The sequence below is a fragment of the Hylobates moloch genome, unplaced genomic scaffold (assembly GCF_009828535.3).
Source record: "Hylobates moloch isolate HMO894 unplaced genomic scaffold, HMol_V3 SCAFFOLD_1, whole genome shotgun sequence".
Lineage (NCBI taxonomy): Eukaryota > Metazoa > Chordata > Mammalia > Primates > Hylobatidae > Hylobates > Hylobates moloch.
The window spans coordinates 178,523,515-178,547,346 of NW_026652276.1; the positions used below are offsets into that span (position 1 = coordinate 178,523,515).

The 23,832-nt window shown below is 34.9% G+C and overlaps 1 protein-coding gene across 9 annotated transcripts in view; it reads left to right on the top strand.

Annotated features, from left to right (window-relative positions):
- Positions 1 to 23,832, top strand: part of CACNA2D1 (calcium voltage-gated channel auxiliary subunit alpha2delta 1) — a 509,235-nt gene that overhangs the window by 347,010 nt on the left and 138,393 nt on the right. For all 9 annotated transcript variants that reach the window (XR_009208968.1, XR_009208970.1, XM_058425275.1 and 6 more), the window contains one exon: positions 11,569 to 11,700. Coding sequence is in view for 5 of the 9 variants with exons in the window: in XM_058425275.1 (XP_058281258.1) it covers positions 11,569 to 11,700 (132 nt within the window). In the remaining 4 variants the exon portion in view is untranslated. The remainder of the gene's footprint in view (positions 1 to 11,568; positions 11,701 to 23,832) is intronic.

The following is a 23,832-nucleotide window of genomic DNA, read 5'->3' on the forward strand; positions in this document are numbered from 1 at the left end:
GTGATTTTATCACAGAACTTGAAGTGAAACTAAAAACAGGATTAAATGGACATTTGAGTGGATGAAATCTCTCTGATTCAGATGATACCCGTCCACCACCTGTCATTGTTGGTTGAAGGAAAGAAAAGGAAATGTTCTGCCATTTGTACTTGGTCAGATATGATGAAAATTATTTCCAACTTAAAAATATCCAACAGAGAGGTACAGTTCATATATTCACATGCTCTTTCATTCATTAACAAATAGATATTGTTAGTATGTACCAAAACATACTAGTTATTACTGTTTATGGTATGCCTGTTATACATTAAGTATAGCATATTTTAATTTTCACAACCCTCGCTATTGTACCTAATGTTTTCTCCACCTCATTCCTGAAAAACTAGAAGTCTGTACAATTGTATAATTTACTCAAGGTTGTACAACTGTGCATTAGACACAGGTTTGTCACATCCCATTGCCTCTTTCACTATATTCTAGGCATCGGGAAAAATAACGTGGTGCCTACCCTACCCAGTATAATAGAAGGCACACACACAAAGATAGTGAAATGTAGGAAGTATTTTAATAGCAGAATATAGAAAAAAATAAGGAGTGGGGAGGGAGTTGATCTCTACTGGGTGAGGGGAGATGGTGTGGGGAAAATCAAGGAACACCCTATAGAGAAGGAGATGTTGAACTGTAATAAAGAAGGGAGAAGTTTAACAAGTAGGCATAGGAAAAAACTCAGTCCAGTCAGAGAAGACAGCATACAGAATGACATTTGAGGCAGGAGTAAACTTTGCAGCCTCTGAGAATGGCAAAAGTCTTGTTATGGCTTGGGCTTGTGTTTAAAAGAGCAGTAGGAGAGGACGCCAGAAGGATGGATGGAAGCCAGTCATAAAAGACCAGCTTTTATGGAGAACCAACAAATACTTTTAATTAGGGAAGACATTTGCCAAGTAGAATATTGTGGCAGCAGTAGGAGGAATGGATGGAAGTGAGCTGGAATTAGAGGCAGGGAGGGTATTCAAAGGTTACACGAAAGACCCAAGAGTATGGTCAGGAGCAGAAACGAGGACAGCTACACTGGCATTAGAACCGATATGACTTGGTTGTTTACCATCCTCTATTATCTTTTGTCAGATTGGAAAACTTTTAAGTCATTTAAAAAAGTCTTATGGGTACATGTTTTGATCAGGTGTTGAATTATTTTTAATATTTAAAATCATGTCAGAATAATTTGAGCTTTTTAAATCTAAAAAATCTAAGCTTTTGTGGGATATTGAGCTATGAATGAAAATTAAAAATACATGATTTATTAGAAAAGAAAAAGATTCATGTCTGTATTAAGATCTGCTGAGTAATACACAAGCAAGGACTTGTAAATTTAATGTGTCAACTCTAATGAGCACATTAAAATCTAAACAAGTCATGCTCACTGTTGTAGGCATCCTGAATACTGACGATATTGATTTTTGTGTATACAGACGTCCATCTCTCTGTGTACATAAAATATGTAATGTTCTGCAGGTATGTACGCATACGTGCATATGTGGACAATCTCTATACATGTGCAACTAGAGATACAAGGATATTAACCTCATGTTGTCTTAGAAATCGTGCCTGAGTTCATTCATACCTTTATATATTATGATTCGGTAAGTATTAATCTGTAGTTCAATTTCTGAGATGTGTATAATTTTTTTTTTTCTTTTCACTCTGAGGCAGTACATGTTTAAACTAACGGGTCACTGTTCTTGATTATAGCCGACTTCTATGTACTGTGCTTCAATGGATCTGATCTTTCCATCTTAAAATCATCAGGCAACTCTTTGTTCTAAAACTGGTTGACACAAACCCTTGAGTACCAAGCTGTGTGTGCCTCATTGACAATATCACCCTTGTCCCCAGGAGCCTTGTTATCCTTCTTCAACCGTATCTCATTAGTCAGTTCTAATACTTTTGATCCTTCTTTGTGAATTCAGCAGTCCAGATTTATATGGAGACACTAAATTTCTTATGCAGTTGGGCAGTCTCACAGCAAAGCCAAGAGATTTCCCTTATCTAATTTGGTCTGTATTTCTCAGCCAGAGTTTCTTCTCAGCGTTAACAGGAGCTTGTATGTGCATCATTTTGTGTGTGTGTGCGCCTGCGTATGTGTGGATGGTGTCTGTTATGCCTATTAGACCTTATATAATTTCATTTCTTTTACTAGAATTTTAGTGTGACTATTCTGTATTCAATGCAGCATTCATCAATGTGGTCTGCTTTCTGGAACACTTGGAATATGTCATTGTAAAAATTATTTTCTCACCAAATTATATAATATATTAAAAATCTTTTTTCAGTTTGCCATTGTCTTATAGCAATTGAAATGGAAAGGTTAATAGACTATTTTCTTCCTGAGATTCATAGCAAGAAAATTAAGTAGTATTGTTGGACATTACTGGGGTTGGGGTAAGAAGAACAAAAGTTCCTTGAGGAAAAAGAAAATACTAGGTTTTAGTCACTCATACTTGCATTTTAGGAGTCAGATCAGAATTTATCAAGATAAATTAAAAATATATTTTAAATGCTGAGTATTAAGAGACAGAGAAAATAATGATGATTAATGATGAGAGCAGATAACATTTATTGTGCAGTTACTAAATGACAAGTAGTATTCTAAGTATGTATAATCTTCAAAAATAGCCCTGTGATACAGATGCTATTATTATCCCCACTGTGCGGGTGAGGAAACTGAAGTCTAGAGAGGGTAAAACACTTTTCCAAGGTCAAGTGGTTACTTCTGACAGAAGGACGTGCAGTCTGTGAGAGGGTGGATAATGGGTGAGAATAGTCTGCACATATTACATACATTCACATGCTCATTTTAAAAATACCACTTAGAAAAAGGCCTCACCAGCAAGAAAATCTATAGTATGCATGAAAAACACACACACACACACACACTTTAATTTGGAGTCCTTTAAATTTGGTCTTAATTGCATATTCATTCTTCTATGGCTTCCAGCTTCATTTCTCTGCTCTCAAGAGTTTCTGATGTTTTTTTAAACGCACATATTTTATTTCCCTTTTTAAGGTCTAAATGAAAGATCTTTAGGGTATTTCTTGTTGTTTTCATTTACCCAGAATTTAGCAGGCTATGTATTTACTGAAATATTACTCTAAAATATAGAATAGAAATTTAACAATTTATTTACGCATTTAATTACAAATACTAAAATTTCTCATAAAAATGACTGTGAAGTGGCTGGGCACGGTGGCTCACGCCTGTCATCCCAGCACTTTGGGAGGCCGAGGCGGGCGGATCATGAGGTGAGGAGATAGAGACCATCCCAGCTAACATGGTGAAAACCCTGTCTCTACTAAAAATACAAAAAAAAAAAAAAAAAAAAAATTAGCTGGGCGTAGTGGTGGGTGCCCGTAGTCCCAATTACTCAGGAGGCTGAGGCAGGAGAATGGCAGGAACCGGGGAGGCGGAGCTTTCAGTGAGCCTAGATCGTGCCACCGCACTCCAGCCTGGGCAACAGAGTGAGACTCTGTCTCAAGAAAAAAAAAAAAATGACTGTGAAGTGCTATCAATAGAAGATATTGTATTTTCTTCAGATAATTATGCTAAAGTTTCTAGTTTATTTTACAAATTACATAATGTTCCTAAATTTGAAATGAAAATTTTCAACTACCTGATTCTAATGAAGAATATCTTATGATGTGAGAGCATTTAGATAAATTAGGAGATTAAGCAGAAGGAATATTGCTTTACACAACATAAACAGATTGACATTCTAATTGCTCTATGTAAAAGAAATGTGTTTTTGTTCAAGGAGGAGGAAATTACTGACCAGACTAAAACAATATGCTGACATGTCAGAAGTTGTTATCTATGTAAGACACTTAAGGAGATGTGCACCTTACGGTATTTTAATCCAGCTGAGGAAAGAACTGGAATAAAAACATGCTTGCTAATTCAGTTCTCATTCATAAATTTCTTGACCTTCACACCAACCCTATAGGCTGTCTAGGATCCTTAGTATAGCTATATTCATTTTTTTTAGATGAACAGAACAGAAGCACACGAAGTTAAATGATTTGTTTTAAGTAGCATGTTGTGCCAGTGATTGTGATTCTAGGCTATCAAAGTCATTAATAATTTATTTGGTTCTGATAATACTAAGAAGACAAAAACTTAGAATGCTTAAAGGATAAAACAATATTTTGACCTTGGGGCTCCTATATTTCTGAGGTTTCTTATACAAAATGCAGCCCTTCTCCCTCCTCAAATCTTACAATTATCATTTTATTTCAAGTGACATTAAATCCTTCAATTAGTAGACATGATATTAGATCCTAGTGTCTTCGATTCCCCTTGCATTACCCTTATTTTCTTTAATAATAAAGTGGATTTCTTCTGAGCTCCTCCTCTGTGCTCCAGTATGCAGATTTCATTAAAGCAGAACAGCTGTGTTCCGGGCATTGGCCAGGTGCTCAGTCTGCAGGAAACTAAAGCGATAGGGGGCAAGGCCAGAAATCTCAGTAATACAGGGGCTAGACAACTGACAAGGACAAGGGCCTTTTCATATTTGTACCAAATTAACTGTAGGAATAAGGCTTATCTCCTCATCAAGGTCCTTATGTGCCTTGGAGCCTTCTGCTCTCCCATCCTCAGTGGGAGGTGGATTCTGGTGCCCGAGACATGATTAGAGAGATTAGATTTGGTCTTCCCATCTCCCTGTACCTTATTAATCTTTCATTTACACTGGGATTAGATGAGATTCCATTAGCCAAATCCACTGAAAAGATTCATTCATTTTAATATTTATGCACACTGTCTACTCAAAGTGGATTCTTTTTTCCCTGTGCACTTAATTAGATCAGTAGGTTTCTTCTTCTTAACATCTTTCTTTTCAGAGATTAGGGTTGATGAATAAAATTAGTGACATCTGGCTCAGCTTATCTGATAATGCAGCTCTTTTCATGACTACCTTATTTATATGTTGTGAAATGAACGTTTGTCACAAAAGATATCTTTTGTTTAGAATCATACTTACAATAAGTGTTGAATCTAAAACTAAACAAAGTTTCTAATATTCTATGATTGTCCAAAAATGAAAGGTGTAGAGGAGGTAACATTTAAGGGCATTAAAAACTAGATTTGAAACCCTTGCTTGCTTGTTTAAGGAATAGTAAGTTTCCAAGACTAAAATGAAAATTTGCCCAACCTAAAGAGTGCCAAAATGTAGAATGAAATAGAGACAAAATTTACTATCACAGAAATATTTTAAAATATGTAAACTTTTATTTTACAGAAGTTTACTGTGTGTTTTTATTGACACTGTTCATTGGTTACACTGCTTTTTTTTCACCCAAAGTTGATCAATTGTATTTGTAGTTATACTTGAACAGGGTTTCTCAACTTAGGCACTACTGACTTTTTAGGATTGGTATTTCTGTGAGGTTTATCTTGTGCATTGTAAGATGTTTAAAGCATCTCTGGCCTCTACTCACTAGATGCCAATAGCATCCAACTAGTCATGACCATGAAAAATGTCCTAGACATCACCAAGTGTTTTCTGGGGTGAAATATAGGTCTTAATTAGGAACTGTTGTGCTACAAAGGTGTGGGCAATCTTGTTTTTTTGGATTTAAAATTCTAGATAATCAGAACTACACAAAAAGTTTTGAAAGCCTCGAAATAAATAGCTCATAGGGAGGAATTTTGGAATCTAGTATACTTGTTTGAATGCCATCTCTACAGCTTGCACTGTGTGATTTTTGTATAACCTTTTGAGATTTCATTTTTGTTATCTAAAAGGGAAGATAATACTAATATTCCACTTAAAGTGTCATTTTAAGAGTTAAATGAAATGATGCGCAGGAAATCACTAATACTTGGCATGAAGTAAGTGCTTAATAAATATTACTAGTTAATATTAGTAACAATAGTTTCAATAACATGCTAATTTTTATCTCAATGCAAGGCTGTAATAGGATAGTATTATAAATTACATGAAATGGTAACCATTTTTGCCTGTTTACTTATTTAACTGTATGATATTTGGTACTGTTAAACAAAAATAATTTTTAGTATCTAGTCCCCTGGCATATCTTTAATAGCTACATCTCTTAAAGACTTATTAAAGTTATTTTATATTTTCAGTAAGTCCTAACGAATGTTTTTCTCTTTTTTTTTTTTTTTTTTGCATAAATCTGCTTTATTGGAAAGCTGTAGGTAAGGGTACAAAGATTCAGTTTTAAAAGTTGAGTAATTTCTGGAGATCTAATATACAGCAAGGTGAGGATAGTTAACAATATTATATTGTAATTTTCTAGGAGGATAGCTCTTAAATTAATTCTCCCAATTTCCACCCTAATGGTAGTTACGTAAAGGTGATGGATAAGTTAATTAACTTGATTTTGGTGATTACAACATACAGGTGTATCAAAATATCACATTTCATACTTTATACTATTTTATATGTCAATGACATCTCAAAGCTGTTACAAAAGCTGTAGTTGACATTATAAATAACAGTAAGATTTTTCAAATAGTCATATGGTGCCATCAATGTATGGTGAGGCCTTGGACCCTCAATAAATCAAGAAAATGTATTCAAACTTAATACAAACTTAAACTTAAGAAGGAGCAATAGTGCAACATTTTATTGGTTGAAGTTTGCAGAAGAATGTTGGATTCAGAGCTCGTCAAATATTCTGTATTCCTTGTCATAAACAAGATATAGATAGAAGAGTCGTGTCTTTTAGAAGAATTAGCAGCAAATGTAAGGGGTTTCTTTTGTGCCGTTACAAATTAGATTTTTCTTTCTTCCCTTGAGAATCCAGACTGAACAATAGAATACTCTGAAAGGGAGAATTGCTGACACCAAGGCCGTGTTTTTGAAAACTAAGTAAACAAAGAATAGAGATGTATGCTTGGCATTCGGAATCGATTATCAGTGAAATCCTATTATGCCACTCAGAATAAAGGCCTCAAAGTCAAGGTTTGATTTCCAAGCATTCACTGCTTTTAGTAGGCTTGGCCTTGGACATCTATAAAAGACTTAATTTTTACAAAATCGAATTTTCTAACAGGGATAAAGATCTTCATTTCTTAAAAGTTGACAGAAAATGAGAACTAATTTTACTCCTAATCTAAGACAATTAGCTAAATTTGTCAGCAACTGGTAGTAGGTTCAAGGCTAGATTGTCATTGAGCAGTCTTCTCTAGTGAAAAAAATATTGACCACTCATGTACTTCTAATCTCATCTGAAGCAAGAAACTGGAAGTGTATGTGAATGTAAAACATTACTATTTGTCAGGGGTAGGGAAGAAAAAGAGGGTAACTGTCAAAATAATATATAATAAATAATATGATATCATATAGAACAAAGGTCCCCAACCTCTGGGCCATGGACCGGTCTGGGTCCCTGACCTGTTAGGAACCGGGCCACACAGCAGGAGAGCATTACTTCCTGAGCTCTGCCTTCTGTCAGGTGAGCAGCAGCATTAGATTCTCACAGGAGCATGAACCCTGTTGTGAACGGCACATGTGCGTGATCTAGGTTCCACGCTCCTTATGAGATATCTAATAATGCCTGATGATCTGAGGTGGAACAGTCATCCCGAAACCATGTCCCACCTCCATTTGTGGAAAAATCGTCTTTAATGAAACCAGTCCCTGTGCCAAAAAGATCATAGAATATATAATTGAGAATATAAAATACAATATAATTTTAAATAATACCAATTTATAGAATACCGTTCACCTGTTATACATATTATTAAATATATCTTGCCAAGATAGATATATTTATGGTCAAAAATATTTTAAGATTTTTCATAAAGAATTTATTCTGGAATTTTTATATTAAACATTATTTGGCTACTAATTTACATTGATATTTCCACAATTAAATAAGATCTTTGAATTGTTTGCTCTGGACATTCAAATAAAGATTATGACATAGAATAATAATTGCATTTTAAAGTCTTTGTGATATACAATGACAAATGAAACTTTTTGTTGAATTTTGTTGAAATTTATTGAACTTTAGTGAATCAGAGTTCCACAATTATTTTTTGAGATTAAGTTTTTTTATGAGTGAAAAATACAGTTTCATAATCTAGAGTAATATTTGCTGAAAATAATTTTCCAAGGAATTTGGCCTTGTTTTATTTTTCCTGTTACGAAAAAATCACGTTTTATACCTTTTATTTTTTAAGAACTACAGTGTCAGGAAAACAGGAGAGACTAAAAATACTTTCTAAGAATAGAGAAAGGCACTAGCATAACCACGTAAACTCTTTATAATATAAAACAAAATATCTCCTGAAAAACAACTTTTAACTTTAGAAAGCACTTGACTTACCCGGTTGTAACCAGAATAGTTTAAAAAAAAAAAAAAAAACACCTAAATAAACTCTACCTGCATATTTAGAGAGACAGACAGAAACAGAGATGGGGGTTAAGGGGCGTCCTGGGGAGAGATAGAGACAAGGGAAGAGAAAGAGAGATAATGTGTGTATAAATACAATGGAAATGACAGAGCACAATTCATATCCAGGAAATGACATAAACTTGTTTTAGCATGGCCGGTATTGTGCATTTAGTGTTGTATTATCCATCATCTACAGATTACCCTCTTATTTCAGCATTATTTATCCTGAGTGTGCTAATAGCACAAAGATGGAGAAATGTTGGGCACTTTAGTAATCCTGGATGAGCTACTTAATTTTATAAGGTTAAGAAGAAAAAAAGTCTGGTCTTTTCAAGGTACCAGAGTAATTTAATAGGTTTATTAGTCAAATATAATTCGTAATGTGGATCAGAAAAATATAGGCAGATATCCCAAGGTCTAAAATAGTATTCATTCTTCCTTGTTTGCTTTGATGCTTTATATATTTTCTTTTCCATTTTTTTTTAGCTGCTTTCAATATTATTTGAGAAAAAACTTTCCTAGTGAAGCAATTTAATGCCACTTTCTAGTTTTGGTATTTTAAGGAATTTGAATGGTGTAATTGAATGAATGATTCTTGCTCTGTAATACTCTGATGAAGAACTGGAGACACGTATTCTCTGCGTAGTATAAATCTCTTGAAGAACATTGCTCAGTGAACACCACGTGCGTGTTGTTAGGTAGATCCAGTCAAACTGCTCTCTACAAAGGCTGTAGTAATTTTGCATTCCTATGGCAGATCCTCTTTGAATTCTGATTTCTAGACATCCATAAAAAGACTGTGACTGATAGGATAATGATTGCATTAAAAAGTCCCTACAACTATACACTAACACATGGAAGTGTCTGTATTCTCACGTCTTACTACACATTGAGTATTATCAAGTTTATAAACCATACTGATGTGATAGGTGTGCAATACCAATACTTTCATTCTGAGTCAAATTTAAAAGCAGTTCTAGTGCCTAGTCTGGGAATTCTTTATATGATTTGCTCATTTGTAGATGAACACATTTTGAGAAAAATATTTTGAAATCTACTTTAGTAATGGCTTGTCTGAAAAAGAAAAATTTCAAAGCATCAACTGGAAATTTTAAAACATATCACCAGGATAATAGGAGTATTTTAGAGCTTGACTTTTTCCCTCAGTATATGAAAGTATAATTCACAATCAGTGTGTCAGTACCAATACTTAGTAGCTGTTGAGTTGTCAAACAAAACTAAGAAAAAGTTAGCAGCCTTGAAAACAAATAAAACTTTATTAAAAATAACTAGATGTTATTGCCTAATATGAATGAAAGAATCAAGGAAATTAAAGAGATAGAATAGATTGGGGATTAATGAAGTCTATCTGGATCATAAATAAACATTTGTTTAGTAGAATGTTACTATAAAAGTCATAAATGTTTAAGAGAAAACACAGTGTTCCTTTTTCTATGCTATTTTGTATATTGATATAAATATTCATGAATAGTGGGTATCAGTTCAGGTTATCTCTGTGAATATAAATTCTCATATAACTGGCTGCTTAGTGTTCATTGGATCATGCTTTTGAATATGAATTCTCTAGTATCTCAGATGCACGATGGATCTGACACAGCTCATGAATATTCACACACACACACAACTGATCTTTTTGAAAGTAATCGCATCCATAAAGATGAAAATCTTGTTAGTTTTCAATAATGAGGACTGCTTTAGCATGCTGGCCCCAGAAGAGTTTCACAATCACCTTGTTTTTGTTGATTTCTTTTTTGGTAAATGATACAACTTTAAAATATGAACACATAGGCTGTGCATCTTGTTTCATGGGCGCTGTTTTTAATTTTACCTTTAAAAAGGCTTGTGCATGATTTAACCATGATAGCATTCATTTCTTTTATTTGCTGTCATCACAGAAAAAAAATAGAAGAAAGTTAAGCTGTATCTCCAGTCTTTATCCTAAGCACATTTCCACTGTTCAGGCTTGGTCAGAGATTGTCAAATGCAATGTGGCCCCATCTGCTAATCTCTGGGGGCATGGTGTATATTTTACATAGAAAATTATCTATGCCATTTTTTTGTGTAAAGGGAAAATTATATTAGGCCAATTAAATTTTTAGTATGCTAGACTTCAGAAGTTATGATCATGAAGGCTCTTAATTATAAATTATGCACTATTTTAACCCATATTATATCCTACATTATGATGCTTCTCTTTCACTGTAATGAATGGTATATGTTTGTAATACCTATCCAAGATCAGTTTCTAGTTATAAATACGTATCAAAATCAATCACCTGGCCCTTATCGGCACCATGCTCTAATTGTTAATAGAAATAACCAGGAGAAAAAAAAAAACTATTGTTTATGTTTATGAAGGTAGTGATAAAGTGTCAGCTAGTTTGTTTCTAACACTGATGTTGTCAAGCCTCTGAGTAAATTTTCCCATTACTAAAATATGTACATTTTTGTTTTATAAACATAGTTAATAAGCTATGCTCAATGACATCTTTTTTTTTTTTTTTTAAGGTAGCAGGCTAATTTATGTTGCTCTGCCGCAGAGAGTCATCAATAGTTGATTACTGTGGTCTTAAAACTCTGTCCTAAGGTGCCCCATAGGTTTCATCAGAACTACCTCTGAGGATAAAAAGGAATACCACTCATCTCTCCTCATATTTTATGTGTCACAGTAGTTCTCAAGCAGGAGTGATTTTGCCCACAGGGGCCATCTGACAGTCTGGAGACATTTTCGCTTGTCACAACTTGGGGGTGGGGAGGTACTAGTATCTAGTGGGTAGAGGCCAGAGATGCTGCTAAACATTTTCACAGGATTAGACCTCACAACAAAGAATAACCCGGGCCAAAATGTCAGTAGGGACACTGTCATATAAAGTTTTGTTTTCAGAAATTCTCTCCAGAGTATAAACCTCTTAAAAAACATCTTTCAATGAATACTATGTACATGTTTGTAGTAGATCCAGTCAAACTGTCCTCTAAAATGTCGAAAACTTGTTGATAACCACTGGATTAGAGTTATTTTATAGGTAGAACAATGAACATATTTAATATTACTTTGTAAATAAATGAAGACATTCAGTTTTTAATTACAAATTTGAATTAATTAATTGTTTCTCTCTCTTACATTAGCAACAATTGTGTTAAATGAACTCAACTGGACAAGTGCCTTAGATGAAGTTTTCAAAAAAAATCGCGAGGAAGACCCTTCATTGCTGTGGCAGGTTTTTGGCAGTGCCACTGGCCTGGCTCGATATTATCCAGGTAGGTGCTTAGTGATTCAATCATTGTCAAGTTCCAGCCTCAATGTGTCTAGAGAATACTCTGTTATCTTCCCTGATATTGTAAGAAAAAGATGACTATGTCACACTACTTTTATAAGGAAAGAATATTCCTCTTTACATGGCTTTAGATTGACCACAATCACTTTAAACTGAAATACCTAAGGAGCAGTTGGAGCTATTGGTACCTGGAATCAGGCCATGCTGCTGTGAGACCATGAGCAGGTATCCTTAGGTATATACCTGGAACAGGAAATTACCGTCAATCTTAAAACAGCTCTGAGATAAAGGCCCAGCTGCTCAGCATGCACCAAGCTGTGAGTCACATTAGAGAATTGAATTGAATTTTTATAAATTAACTGAAATATTTACTTCAGATTTTAGGTCTGTGATTGAAATTTGTAACAAAAGTTTAATGTGCTTCTTTAATCAGTAGATGTGGATCTGTTAAAATGAGTAGGGCAAGAAATAAAATGAAATCACAAAGAAAATAGTTTTTCTTATGTGTCAGGTTATATTACTTCTGAGTGCATCTCAGTGATCGTACATACTCAATGAAGATGAATATATTTATGTTAAAGTGAAAAAATCTTTTTATAAATATGTATTATAAAAAAGACTAAGGAGAAATAGTAATTTCTATAACAAAATGAAAAATTAATTCCTAGGACGTCCTGAAAACCTATTGAAAACACTTTAAGTGAAATGTCTATTGGTGTTTTTACCTTCTCCATTTTTTAGAGCAACTGGAAAACAAAATGCATTTTCTTTCTCAAACATGATCTGAGTTGTGGGATACATGCTAGGTAATTTGGCTTTAAATGGCTACAGTATGACCTTAAACAGCATGATTCTTCTTGAGACTTGGGTGTCCTAAACATGTTTAACAAATTGAGTTATTCATATAAAAAGTCACAGCAGAAAATAAGGGTGAAATAAAAATTAGAAAATATGTAAGTTTGGATTGTAATATTATAGCAATGAATGAAAGTATCTGGATATCAGTGGAACGAATGGTACTCAAATTAGGTAAAAACCATGTAACTTCTGCAGGGTTGCAGATGCCAGATGGTAAAATCAGTAATAATTTTTTTCCACGTAAGTCCAACACACTAGGAAAAGCCAAGTTTGATTTAAATATTGAAAAAATGAGTTATAATTAAATATTTGTATTGTTATCTGATGGTAATATATTACATAGTTTATAATAGTGGAATTTCCCCTTTATGGAATATTGTTCACTTTGGTAGAACCCTTCTAAACATAATCTTGTTAATTTATTAACATGTTAAATACTATTATCAGAAGACTTAAAATTTGAGTATTATGTTATATAACACTTATATAAGACAACATAAAGGAAAAAGACAACACCACTCATGCGCATAATAAACCTGATGTAATAAACCTTAAAATTATATCAGGTCTCATAAAACATTTATAAATTGTAAGACCTGATATAATTTAAAATATAGGAAATAGACATCTGATGTCCTATCCTATAATATACAAATATAAGAATGTATTTGTCAGTAACTTACAGCATTATGTAGCTTTTAAGTCTTTTCATATATCCTTTATCATAACAATATTCCATATATAAGTAAGGGAAAGAAGGAAATGATAATTAAAAGAAAATAGGATGATAGTGAGCAACCAAGAGCACAGTAGCAGAGATAAAATGATGATGCAGAGGAAGAGAGAAAAGGGTTACAAGAGAAAAACGAGAAGAGGGGAGGAAGGAAAGAATGCATGCAAAATGGGAGAGAAGACATGGGGATCAAGAGGTGGATGGAAAGATAAGTTGTATTATAACTCCTTTTCAAAAATGGCTCTTTTAACAAATAGCAGTTAAATTTAAAAATTACTAATAAAACATATTCTGTAATTCTTTAATTTCAAATGCTAATGGAGGGATGATGGCTTTAATTTTTTAATGCTAATCATATATTTTCAAATGTGTTGACATTTGTTCGCTTCATCTTGGAAAACATATTTAGATAGTTAGCAGAATTCATGTGGTCTTGATAGAGGTAGGAGACAGACAAAAATCTATGAAGATGGGACGAGTTTCCAGTGAAACACTGCCCTCAAGCTGAAGACAGTTTAAAGCCTAGCTACAAGTCCCGGGTAAATCCTCGGACCAGTTTGAGAACCTCCCTTCTTGTTTGATGTGCTTTCGTCTGATTGATCCCCACCGTTCACCTGTTTTACATGTATGTACCCTTTCCTAATTGGTTTTTTACACCGTCATGCCCACCTTTGAGAGGTGCCTTCGTTTTAGCCTTTTTGCATACTTACAAACCAATCAACATGAACTCCCCATTCAGAGTCCATAAAAGCCCCAGACTCAACCACACTGAGCAAGAGACCACCTGACATCAGGTAGGGGGATGACCCATACATTCCTTCTCCTCTAAGAGCTTTCTCATTGCTCAGTAAGATTCTTCTCTGCCCTCCCCACCCTTCAGTTGTCCGCGTAACCTCATTCTTCTTGGACGTGTGTCAAGAACCCACGAAATCGGGTACAAAGAAGGTTGTAACACTATGGCCCTCTGCCCTCCGCTGGTGGAGGACAGCTGCCTGACACATCAGGAAGCAGTGGCAGGGCTGAGCCAGCCCCGGAGCCGTGGGCCAGAGTGGAGCAAGGGACTGACAGTGTTGTTAACCTGCCACCGTCCTTCAGGCTGCAGATAGTGGGACTTAAATAATTAGCATGCTGTAACACATGCTTTGGAGTCAGGGGCACCCCTGTCTGGGTGCCACAACGTTTCCCCATTCGAGGTGCCAGAGTCCACCATGAGAGTCACTTATGACATGCCTGGTCTAGCCACAAGCCCCCAATAGAGCCCGCTTCTGTGCCAGCACTTGGAATGGCGGACCGGAGCCTGCACTCACTTGCTGACACACCCCCTCCCACCAGAGGCTGGGTGCACAGTCACAGCAGCTGTGGGATCCATGCTGGAGTGCAGGCCAGGTGCTGACCAGCAGGCAGAGTAGGTAGGGTGTCTCCTGCGGTGAACCCGGACCCAAGCAAGGCCTGGGCAGGGGCGTCACTGGCCGGAGGTCTCTGGCTGGCAAAGTGACCAAGAAAAGTCCTGCATTAGTCTTTCCAAAACATTAGCTGTGGAAGCAACCATGTGCCCACTCACAATACCTAGGTTTTAAGTAAGAGTTTGGCAAGCAAAATGACTCACCAAATAACAGGCTGAATTCATTTACCTGTTACAGGAAGGTCTTTAAAATAGCCCACTTGACTGCTAGGGAATACACTTGAAAGGATTTTAGTTTAGTGAATCTGTTACTGAGTTGCTCTTTATGACAATAATGATATAATAGAACCAAGTATTTAGTAAAGACATTGAGACAATGTCATAATTTTAAAAGTGGGTGATTGTGTTTCTGTTTTTGCAAGACTGTGTTTTTAACACAAAAACACAGCTTTGTTGAAATGACATGATTAAAAAAAATTTGGGGAGACTGTATGTACTTCTCTTATCATATCATTTTGATAGAAGCAAAATAATATAGAAGGACTCACCCCTGTTTACTGTATGTTAAACCAGAGGTCAAAAATAGTCTTTCAGTATTTTAATTATCTTAACAATAAATGGCAACAGCACATATGTTACCTCTACTTAATTTTACATGGAAGACTTGACCCTCAGGCTAGGCTGTCCCTGCTAGCTGTGAGAACCTAGGTAGGTCTCCTAAACTTTCTGAGACCTAATCATTAAATTTGAAAAAGTGGAACCTTAATAACTCCTCATTTTATCCCCTAGGGGTTATTGTGATCCATGAGATAATATGATGAAAAGTACTTTGAAAATCGGAAACAGTAGGCATTTCTACAATAGTGCATGTCAACTAGAATAATTTTGCCTAAACGCAGCTTTCTCTTTATCTTGGACATTAAAGAACATAATTGAAGCTTACAGTGAGTTGACAAGGAAACTGAAATAGAACTCTGGAAGGAATCTAAACATGTCTGAGCTATAAAGTCAGGCAATAGCACCACATAGTGAAACTGGTCAGAAGAGATGGATTTTAGCTGGTGGCCTTAGGTCACTTTTCTATAGGGTTGCCAGATATGATAAAGGATGTCCAATTAAATGTAAATTTCAACTAAGCAATGAATAACTTTTTAGTGCAAGTATGCTTCATGCAATATTCGTGATACACTTTTACTAAGAAGGTATTTATTTTTTATTGAAATTCAAACTTAACTGATTGTCTTGTATTTCTTTTTGCTAAATTCATCAACCTTCTCTTTCAGGCTTTCAGTTTCTATATTTGTAATATGGGAAAGTCAACTTCCCCATTACTTCACAGTATTGTAAAGATCAAGCAAAGCCTATTCATCTAGATATATAGAATTTTATAATTTTCATTTTTAAATTCTCTAAGCTACCTATTTTTATTTTTTGTAAGTGAATACTTGCCACAGAGCTACTGAAAATAAAATGTTTTGCGGGAACTAGAACTTTCTGATTCACAATAGAAGCTAAAAAATATTCTTGTTGATTATTAATATGCTACTTAAAGCCAGAGTCACATACCATGAGGCAGGTGAGCAATTTATTTGTGTGTGTGTGTGTGTGTGTATACATATATATATGTGTGTGTGTGTGTATATATGTATATATGTGTGTATATATGTGTATATATGTGTGTGTATATATGTGTATATATGTGTGTATATATGTGTATATATGTGTGTGTATATATATACGTATATATGTGTGTATATATATACACACATATTTATGTATATATTTATATATATAATATATAATATATAAATATAAATATACACACATATATATTTATATATACATATAAATATCTATACACACATATATATTTTAACCCATCAATATTATGTACCCATAATAATTAAAAATAAAATTAAAAATTTAATTGAAAGATAATATCATGTATAAGTTTTGACACACACACACACACACACACACACACATTGTACAATGGTTAAATCTAGCTAATTAACAAAGCCTCACCTAACATAGTTATTATTATGGTCTGTATATCATCATTAACTAAAGTCACCATTTATATAATAGATGTCTTGAATTTATTCCTCCTCTCTAACTGTAATTAGGCGTCCTTTGACCAACATCTCCCCATCTCTTCCTCCCTTGTAACCACCCCAATCTTTGGTAACCACCATTATAGACTCTGTATTCTATGACATCAACTTTTTTTTTTTTTTTTTTTTTTTGAGACAGAGTCTCACTCTGTCACCTAGGCTGGAGTGCAGTGGCGTAATCTCAGCTCACTGCAACCTCTGCCCCCGGGTTCAAGCGATTCTCCTGCGTCAGCCTCCCGAGTAGCAGGGATTACAGATGCACGCCACCATGCCTGGCTAATTTTTGTATTATTAGTAGAGATGGGGTTTCGCCATGTTGGCCAGGCTGGTTTCGAACTCCTGACCTCAAGTGATCCACCTACCTCAGCCTCCCAAAGTGCTGGGATTAAAGGTGTGAGCCGCCACCCCCAGCCAAGATCTACTTTTTTAGATTCCACAGTAATTATATTCTTAAACCAGATAGCCAGAATATAAACCCCACATCCACCAGTATACGTTGTATTATGATGACCTTTGGAAAACCCTCATTGACCTCAGCTGTGAAACAAGGAGGATAACAATGCTTAGATGGTAGAATTGTTAAGACCGTAAGAAGCATTAAATCTGTTTGGAGCATATTGCCCAGATGTAGGGGAAAGTTAGAGTACTCTCATGATTTTCATTTATCAGATTATTTAAAATACATAGAAACACTGACTTCCAGTGAGATCGCTAGAGCTGGCATAATATAAAGGTACCTATGCAGTGCTGACTCAAAACAGTAGTTTCGTAATTAATGGAGATTTAAACTCTTAATATCTGTCCTTGGACTGAACGTGAACCTGCTTTATAATTTCATTGATGTATATGGAAATAAGCTATGAAAATCATTGGTGTCCTTTTTCTTCTCACTTCTTTTTTCTTTTTTTCCTCTTTCTCCACCCTCTTTCTTATTCCTTTTTCTCTTCTCCTTCTTGGAAGGTAGGTAGACTAGGTTCACATAAAAGCTGTCATCGGCGTCACTTTGTACTTTAACTAAGTCATATTATATTTCTGTACCTATTTCTTCATCAGTAACTTGGGATGATTGAACAAAATGATTTCCAAAGCAAGCACCAGTTTTATCTGCTTGTAGCCTGCTGTCGCATTTGCTACATCCACAGTCTTTGTTTCGCAAGATAAGTAGAGTGACTAGCCCTAGTCATACAGCTAGCTCATGACATAGATGTGATTAGGAACTCATATTTAATGATGTCTTCCTTGAATATGTGCTCACTGGAAAATCAGTTTATCTTGTAAGTTCTTTCCTTTGGAAGCTCTTAACTTATTTATACAAATTAACTTTAAAGCTATTAAAAACTGCTTTCAATAGCTATCAACTTTGTGAATTCTTATGCATCATAAAAACAATAGGTACAAACTGGTCATTTCACCTGTTAATATCTCCTGACATTGTACCAATTGTTGCAGTAATTGGGATTGTTATTAGGAATCAGTGGCTCATTGAAATGCCAATGTAGCCAGCACTTACTCTTTTTTTTAGACAATTAGTTGTATTTATTAAAAAAGAGAGAAAACTAAAAATCTACTTCATCTCCGTATGATGTTTACTTAATGTCTTATTATTTGTTCTTTCTCTGCCCTACCTCATTTGTTAATTTCAAAACTATGAGATTATAATAAAGGAACCTAATGTGTATTAAGTTAATGTAAAATAGAACTCTGAGAGACATCTTCTTGTTGCTATTTCTGCTAGGATTTTGCTGGAATAAAATACAAAAGAATCTCTTACAAAGTATATGGAGTCACTTTTTTTTCCATACAGGTAGCCAATAGCTCTTAAATTGTGTACCACTTTTTGAACAATAATTTGGGAATATTTTAAGCATCAAATAGCAGATGACAAGGTAGTCCAAAGAGTACTTTTTAAAGTTTAGCCGTAAACGAAGCATTCGATCTATTTTTAGCCAACTAGAAGAAAACGGGATAGCAGTGGAGCCTCAACATTTATAGTATTTATAGAAGCACTCTTTTGGTTTTCTCTAAAAATGCCTGATTTTTTTTTTTTTTTTACTTTAACATTTGTTTATGGACACATAGTTCAACTATAAATGTATATATTTGTTGATCATTATATAAACTTAAAATTAAAGTGTTTATTACATTTTATGCTAATAATTATTAAAGTCCAGTGTATTAGTTAGGACTCTTACTAGCTACCAATTGAAGAAAATCCAAAATAATAGTGATTTTTAACACTATGGAAGTTTGGTTTTTATTCATGTCAATCAGAGTTAACACAGACTGGGGCAGGTAGGGAAACTACACAAATAAGGGGTCTGCACCCAGATCTCATTACTCTGTCATTCTCTGAGCATGGGCTCTGCCTCAGAGTCTATCGTTGTTACTGGTGCTCTTTATTAGGAGCAAAGAATGGTATTCTTCTGTGCCCCCTTTTTAAGGGAACTTCCTGGAAATCACATAAAGCATTTTCTTTCATTTGTTTCTGGCCAGAAGTTAGTGATCTCTTGGTCATATTCACCTTCAAAATGGCCATATATCCAGCTAAATGGCAGGGGGGCTGTACTAAGAAAAAGAAAACAGATATTGGGGAACAAAAAGCATCTCTGCTATGGTTACTATGTGGACATTTGTGTTTTAAAATAACAAGTTGTTTCTGCCTTTTAGAAAATTTAAATCTAATTAGGTAGTCAAAACTTACACATCTAAATTAAATACATCTTAAATTTAGATTGCAATACAAATTATTAAATGATTATCACTTAATAGACTAGCAATAGATTTGCTAAGAAATTTTGAAAAAGAAGAGGTAATTATGGATTAGAGTCATATAAGAGATTTATGAACTTTGGATTGAAAACCAAGTCAATGAAGAAAAGGCAAAATGTTTCTGGAGGGAAGAATGCCATAAAATAAAAATATAAGGAGATGAGCAACCACTGTTGGAGACTAGTGAGGTCAGTTAATCCAATAGTTTGTTACAGAAAAAGTAATATTGAATCAAAAGGTTTATTAATGGTAGACTATGTGGCCTTGAATGTCAGAATGGTTTGGGATTTAATGTGTAGGCAAAGTACCACAAACATTTTGGGCACTGTAATGCAATGATTAAAGCACTTAATATGATTAGAAGGAGAAAGACTTGGGGAAGCTTGACCAGAAGATATGCTATTTTAATGGTCAGATGTGGAATTTTAAAGATCTGAACAAGGGATCAAATAGGAATTAAGAATTCTTAAATAGAAATGATGATATCAGACTTTATTTTTTAAAAACATGAATTTAATGACTGATGTAGAGTGTCAGTTGAGTATCATTTTTTAAGTTGAATGGATGAGAATATCAAAGCTGTTTACTAAAATTAAAAATCAAAAGTTTTTATTTTGGGAGTAAAGTGATGAGTTTAACTTAGAACAGTAAAGTGTGAGGTGTTGACAAGAGGGTACAAATAGCTCTGTTTACGCTCAAGCACTGGTTTCGTATTACGTGGTTTTCTTCGCTATATACTATCCACCAATTGTGTTGTGTGGGATTGCATCTTACGCATACACAAAAGGATGACATACTGTTTTAAAATTCTGATTTCACCCTGATTATGAAGGCAATTCTGTAGCATTTTTGTTGCATTTTGTATAACCTTATCTCTTACTTGAATTTGTCTTATTTTTCACAGGTAAGGGTTGTAATAATTGTTCACCTTATGGTCAACAAAGGATTCAGTCATACCTAAACTGACTAAATGATTGATTTTATTGCTCACAGATTAGAGTAGGTAAATAGGATGGTAATATGAAAATGAGAGCCATTTGTAATTTGAATGGGGATAACACTATATGCAAAATATGTAAATAAGTATTGCTAAAAAACTTTAGCTGTTTTCAACTTCTAAGATATATCTCTCAATCTGTTTCTTTTTTCTTTGTGTTACCAAATTTCTGTACTTATGCCATTCATTTTTAGATGCATAGAACATCTTTGCTGTGTAATTCATTTATGTTCAGTATACTTGATTATGAAAAGTTAAAAAGATTTTTTGTCAAAAAATCAGATGTTTCAAGCACTTTCTCAGATGTGCTAAATATAAACTTTTAAAGAAATCTATCAATCACCATCATCTAAGATTTTCACTTACAGAACTAGGAAACTTGTTCCCGTAGAATCATAGTTTGTTTTATGTTTTTATCGATGTCATTATTGTCATCTAATTGAATTTATTTGCTTACAAAAATAAGAAACATGTTTCTCTGTCAGGCTTTATGTTTTTGTCTATGTAGCACATATCTAACATTATTTCTCAGTAAATCCTCCCCAACACTTGCCTCATAGAACTTACTGTGCTCACGCTTATTTCCAAGTCACTCAATGACTGCATTATGGGACATCTAAAGGATTAAATGTTTGTGTACCATTTACTTTATTGAGCGTTTCATATAACTACCCAACTTGTCCTTGTTGACTGCTACTCCTGCTGACAGACAGATATCCCTTTAAGTAAAAATGTTTTAAGTGTGTTATCTGGCATCTTCAGTATTACCAGTAATCCACTTGGTAATAAGGGCTTTTTTTTTTTTAATTATGGTGATTTATTCTCAGCTGTAATACCATGTATCTGTGTATGGGTTTCTGCCCATTGTTTATAAGAAGTTTGAGAAAACTTCTGGAAATAGAGAAAACCAAACACCGCATGTTCTCATAAGTGGGAGTTGAACAATGAGAACACATGGACACAGGGAGGGGAGCATCACACCCTGGGGTCTGTTGGGATGGAGGACTAGGGGAGGGATAGCATGAGGAAAAATACCTAATGTAGATGACGGGTTGATGGGTGTGGCAAACTGACATGGCACATGTGTACCTATGTAACAAACCTGCACATTGTGCACAAGTACCCCAGAACTTAAAGTATAATTTTAAAAAAATTCTGGAAATATTACAGTGGAAATATCAAAGTCACTCTCCAACCGATATAGTGATATCATCTGAATATCCTAGATACCGAGACGCACTGCCCAGAAACAAAATTAAAATTCAAAATTATTTGATTAAATCAGTGTAATTAAGTCTGGACAAAGGAAGAAAGACTGATAAGAACAAGGCAGAACTCCTGAGGATTCTAATACCAGTAAGAGAAGATTTTTCTCTGGAGGAGTTCACAAGTGGATGAAAAGGAAAACTTTTAAACACATTAAAATATAATGCAAACAAAGAGCTAGTAAAATTATTCAAAATGATGTGGAGGATCAGGCACAGTGGCTCATGCCTGTAATCCCAGCAGTTTGGGAGGCCAAGGAGGGAGGATCATCTGAGGTCAGGAGTTCAAGACCAGCCTGGCCAACATAGTGAAACCTCATCTCTACTAAAAATACAAAAATTAGCCAGGCGTGATGGCGGGCACCTGTAATCCCAGCTACTCAGGAGGCTGAGGCAAGAGAATTGCTTGAACCTGGGAAGAAAAGGTTGCAGTGAGCCTACATCCCACCACTGCACTCAAGCCTGGGCAACAGACTGAGACTCCATCTCAAAAAATAAAAAAGTAATAAAAGTGATGTGGGGTAGAGTTAGATTATCAGCTGTCTGGTGAATTATGCAAGCTGGCATTGTCTAGTTAATGGCATCTGGCTCTCTTACCATGACATTCAGACCATCCAAAGATTCTAACTCAATCTATGTCTCCAGTTTTATCTCTTAATGTACAGTTCAAACTTCATTATTTACACCTGTATTACATTTTCTCTGCTTTTAATTTTTTTGTTTTGTTTTCTGTTCTACAAATCTGCCTTTTTGTTTTCGTATCTCTATGTGCATAGTTCCTCGAGCCCATCTCTGGTCGTATGCATCTTATCATTCATTCAAAATAAAATTCAGGCCGAGAGTGAGGGCTCACGCCTGTAATCAAAGCATTTTGGGAGGCCGAGGCAGGCGGATCACCTGAGGTCAGGAGTTCGAGACCAGCCTGGTCAACATGATGAAACCCCATATCTACTAAAAATACAAAAATTAGCCAGTTGTGGTTGTGGGCGCCTGTAATCCCAGCTACTCGGTAGGCTGAGGCAGGAGAATCACTTGAACCCAGGAGGCAGAGGTTCAAGTTATCCAAGATCGCACCGTTGCGCTCTCGCCGGGGCAACAACAGTGAAGCTCCATCTCAAAAAAATTAAATAAAATACCAACATATGAAGACTTGCCCCAAAGCAATCTTTCTTTATTTCATTCTCTCAGATAATTTTGTTTTTGTGTATATTACAATAGATAGCAAATTTTACCTTCTTCCAGAATTTATTTTGCATATGCCATTTTAAAAACCATTGCAATCTATGCAGTGAGAGTTAATTACATATTTGTATGCCTCATATCACCTAACACAGTTCCGTGCATATGGTGTATAATAGGTACTTTTTAAGCTGGATAAACAAGTCAAGATCATAAGTACTAGAACTGAAAGAGAGTTTTAGAGTAGAATTTTAGAGGATCAGTTTCTAAATAAAAATGAAAGAAGGAGAACAAGCAGTTGGAGAATGTTAAGGAACATAGAGTTACTCTTTTCTAGGTCCCTGTCTGCACATCTTGCCCATCCTGTCCTCTCATCTATGTCAGTATTCTCCATGAGGTTAATATCATGAAGTCAGTTTTTAGATTCCTGGAAAGTTTCATTGACTGTGTAACACCAGCCTGCATCAGGGAGATGGAATGGGATGAGGAAATAGTATCATGTTCAAGCCCCAGTCACAGGAACATGTTTTTAAGTGGTTAACATCTAAGCATATCTTATAAAAATCTATTTTTAAATATAATCTATAAGTAGTTCCAGTGACTCCGTGATACTGTTTCAGGTATCTGTAAATGGAGTGCTTATTTTGTGCCAACTATGGTTCTAAGTGTTTATGTGTAAAATTCGTTAAGTCTTAGCTGTAATCCTAGTAAGTGGCGTTATTAGTCCCATTTTACTGAAAAAAGGTTAATTTATCCAAATTCATGCACCCAGTGAAAAATCCAGGTAGGCTGGTTCCC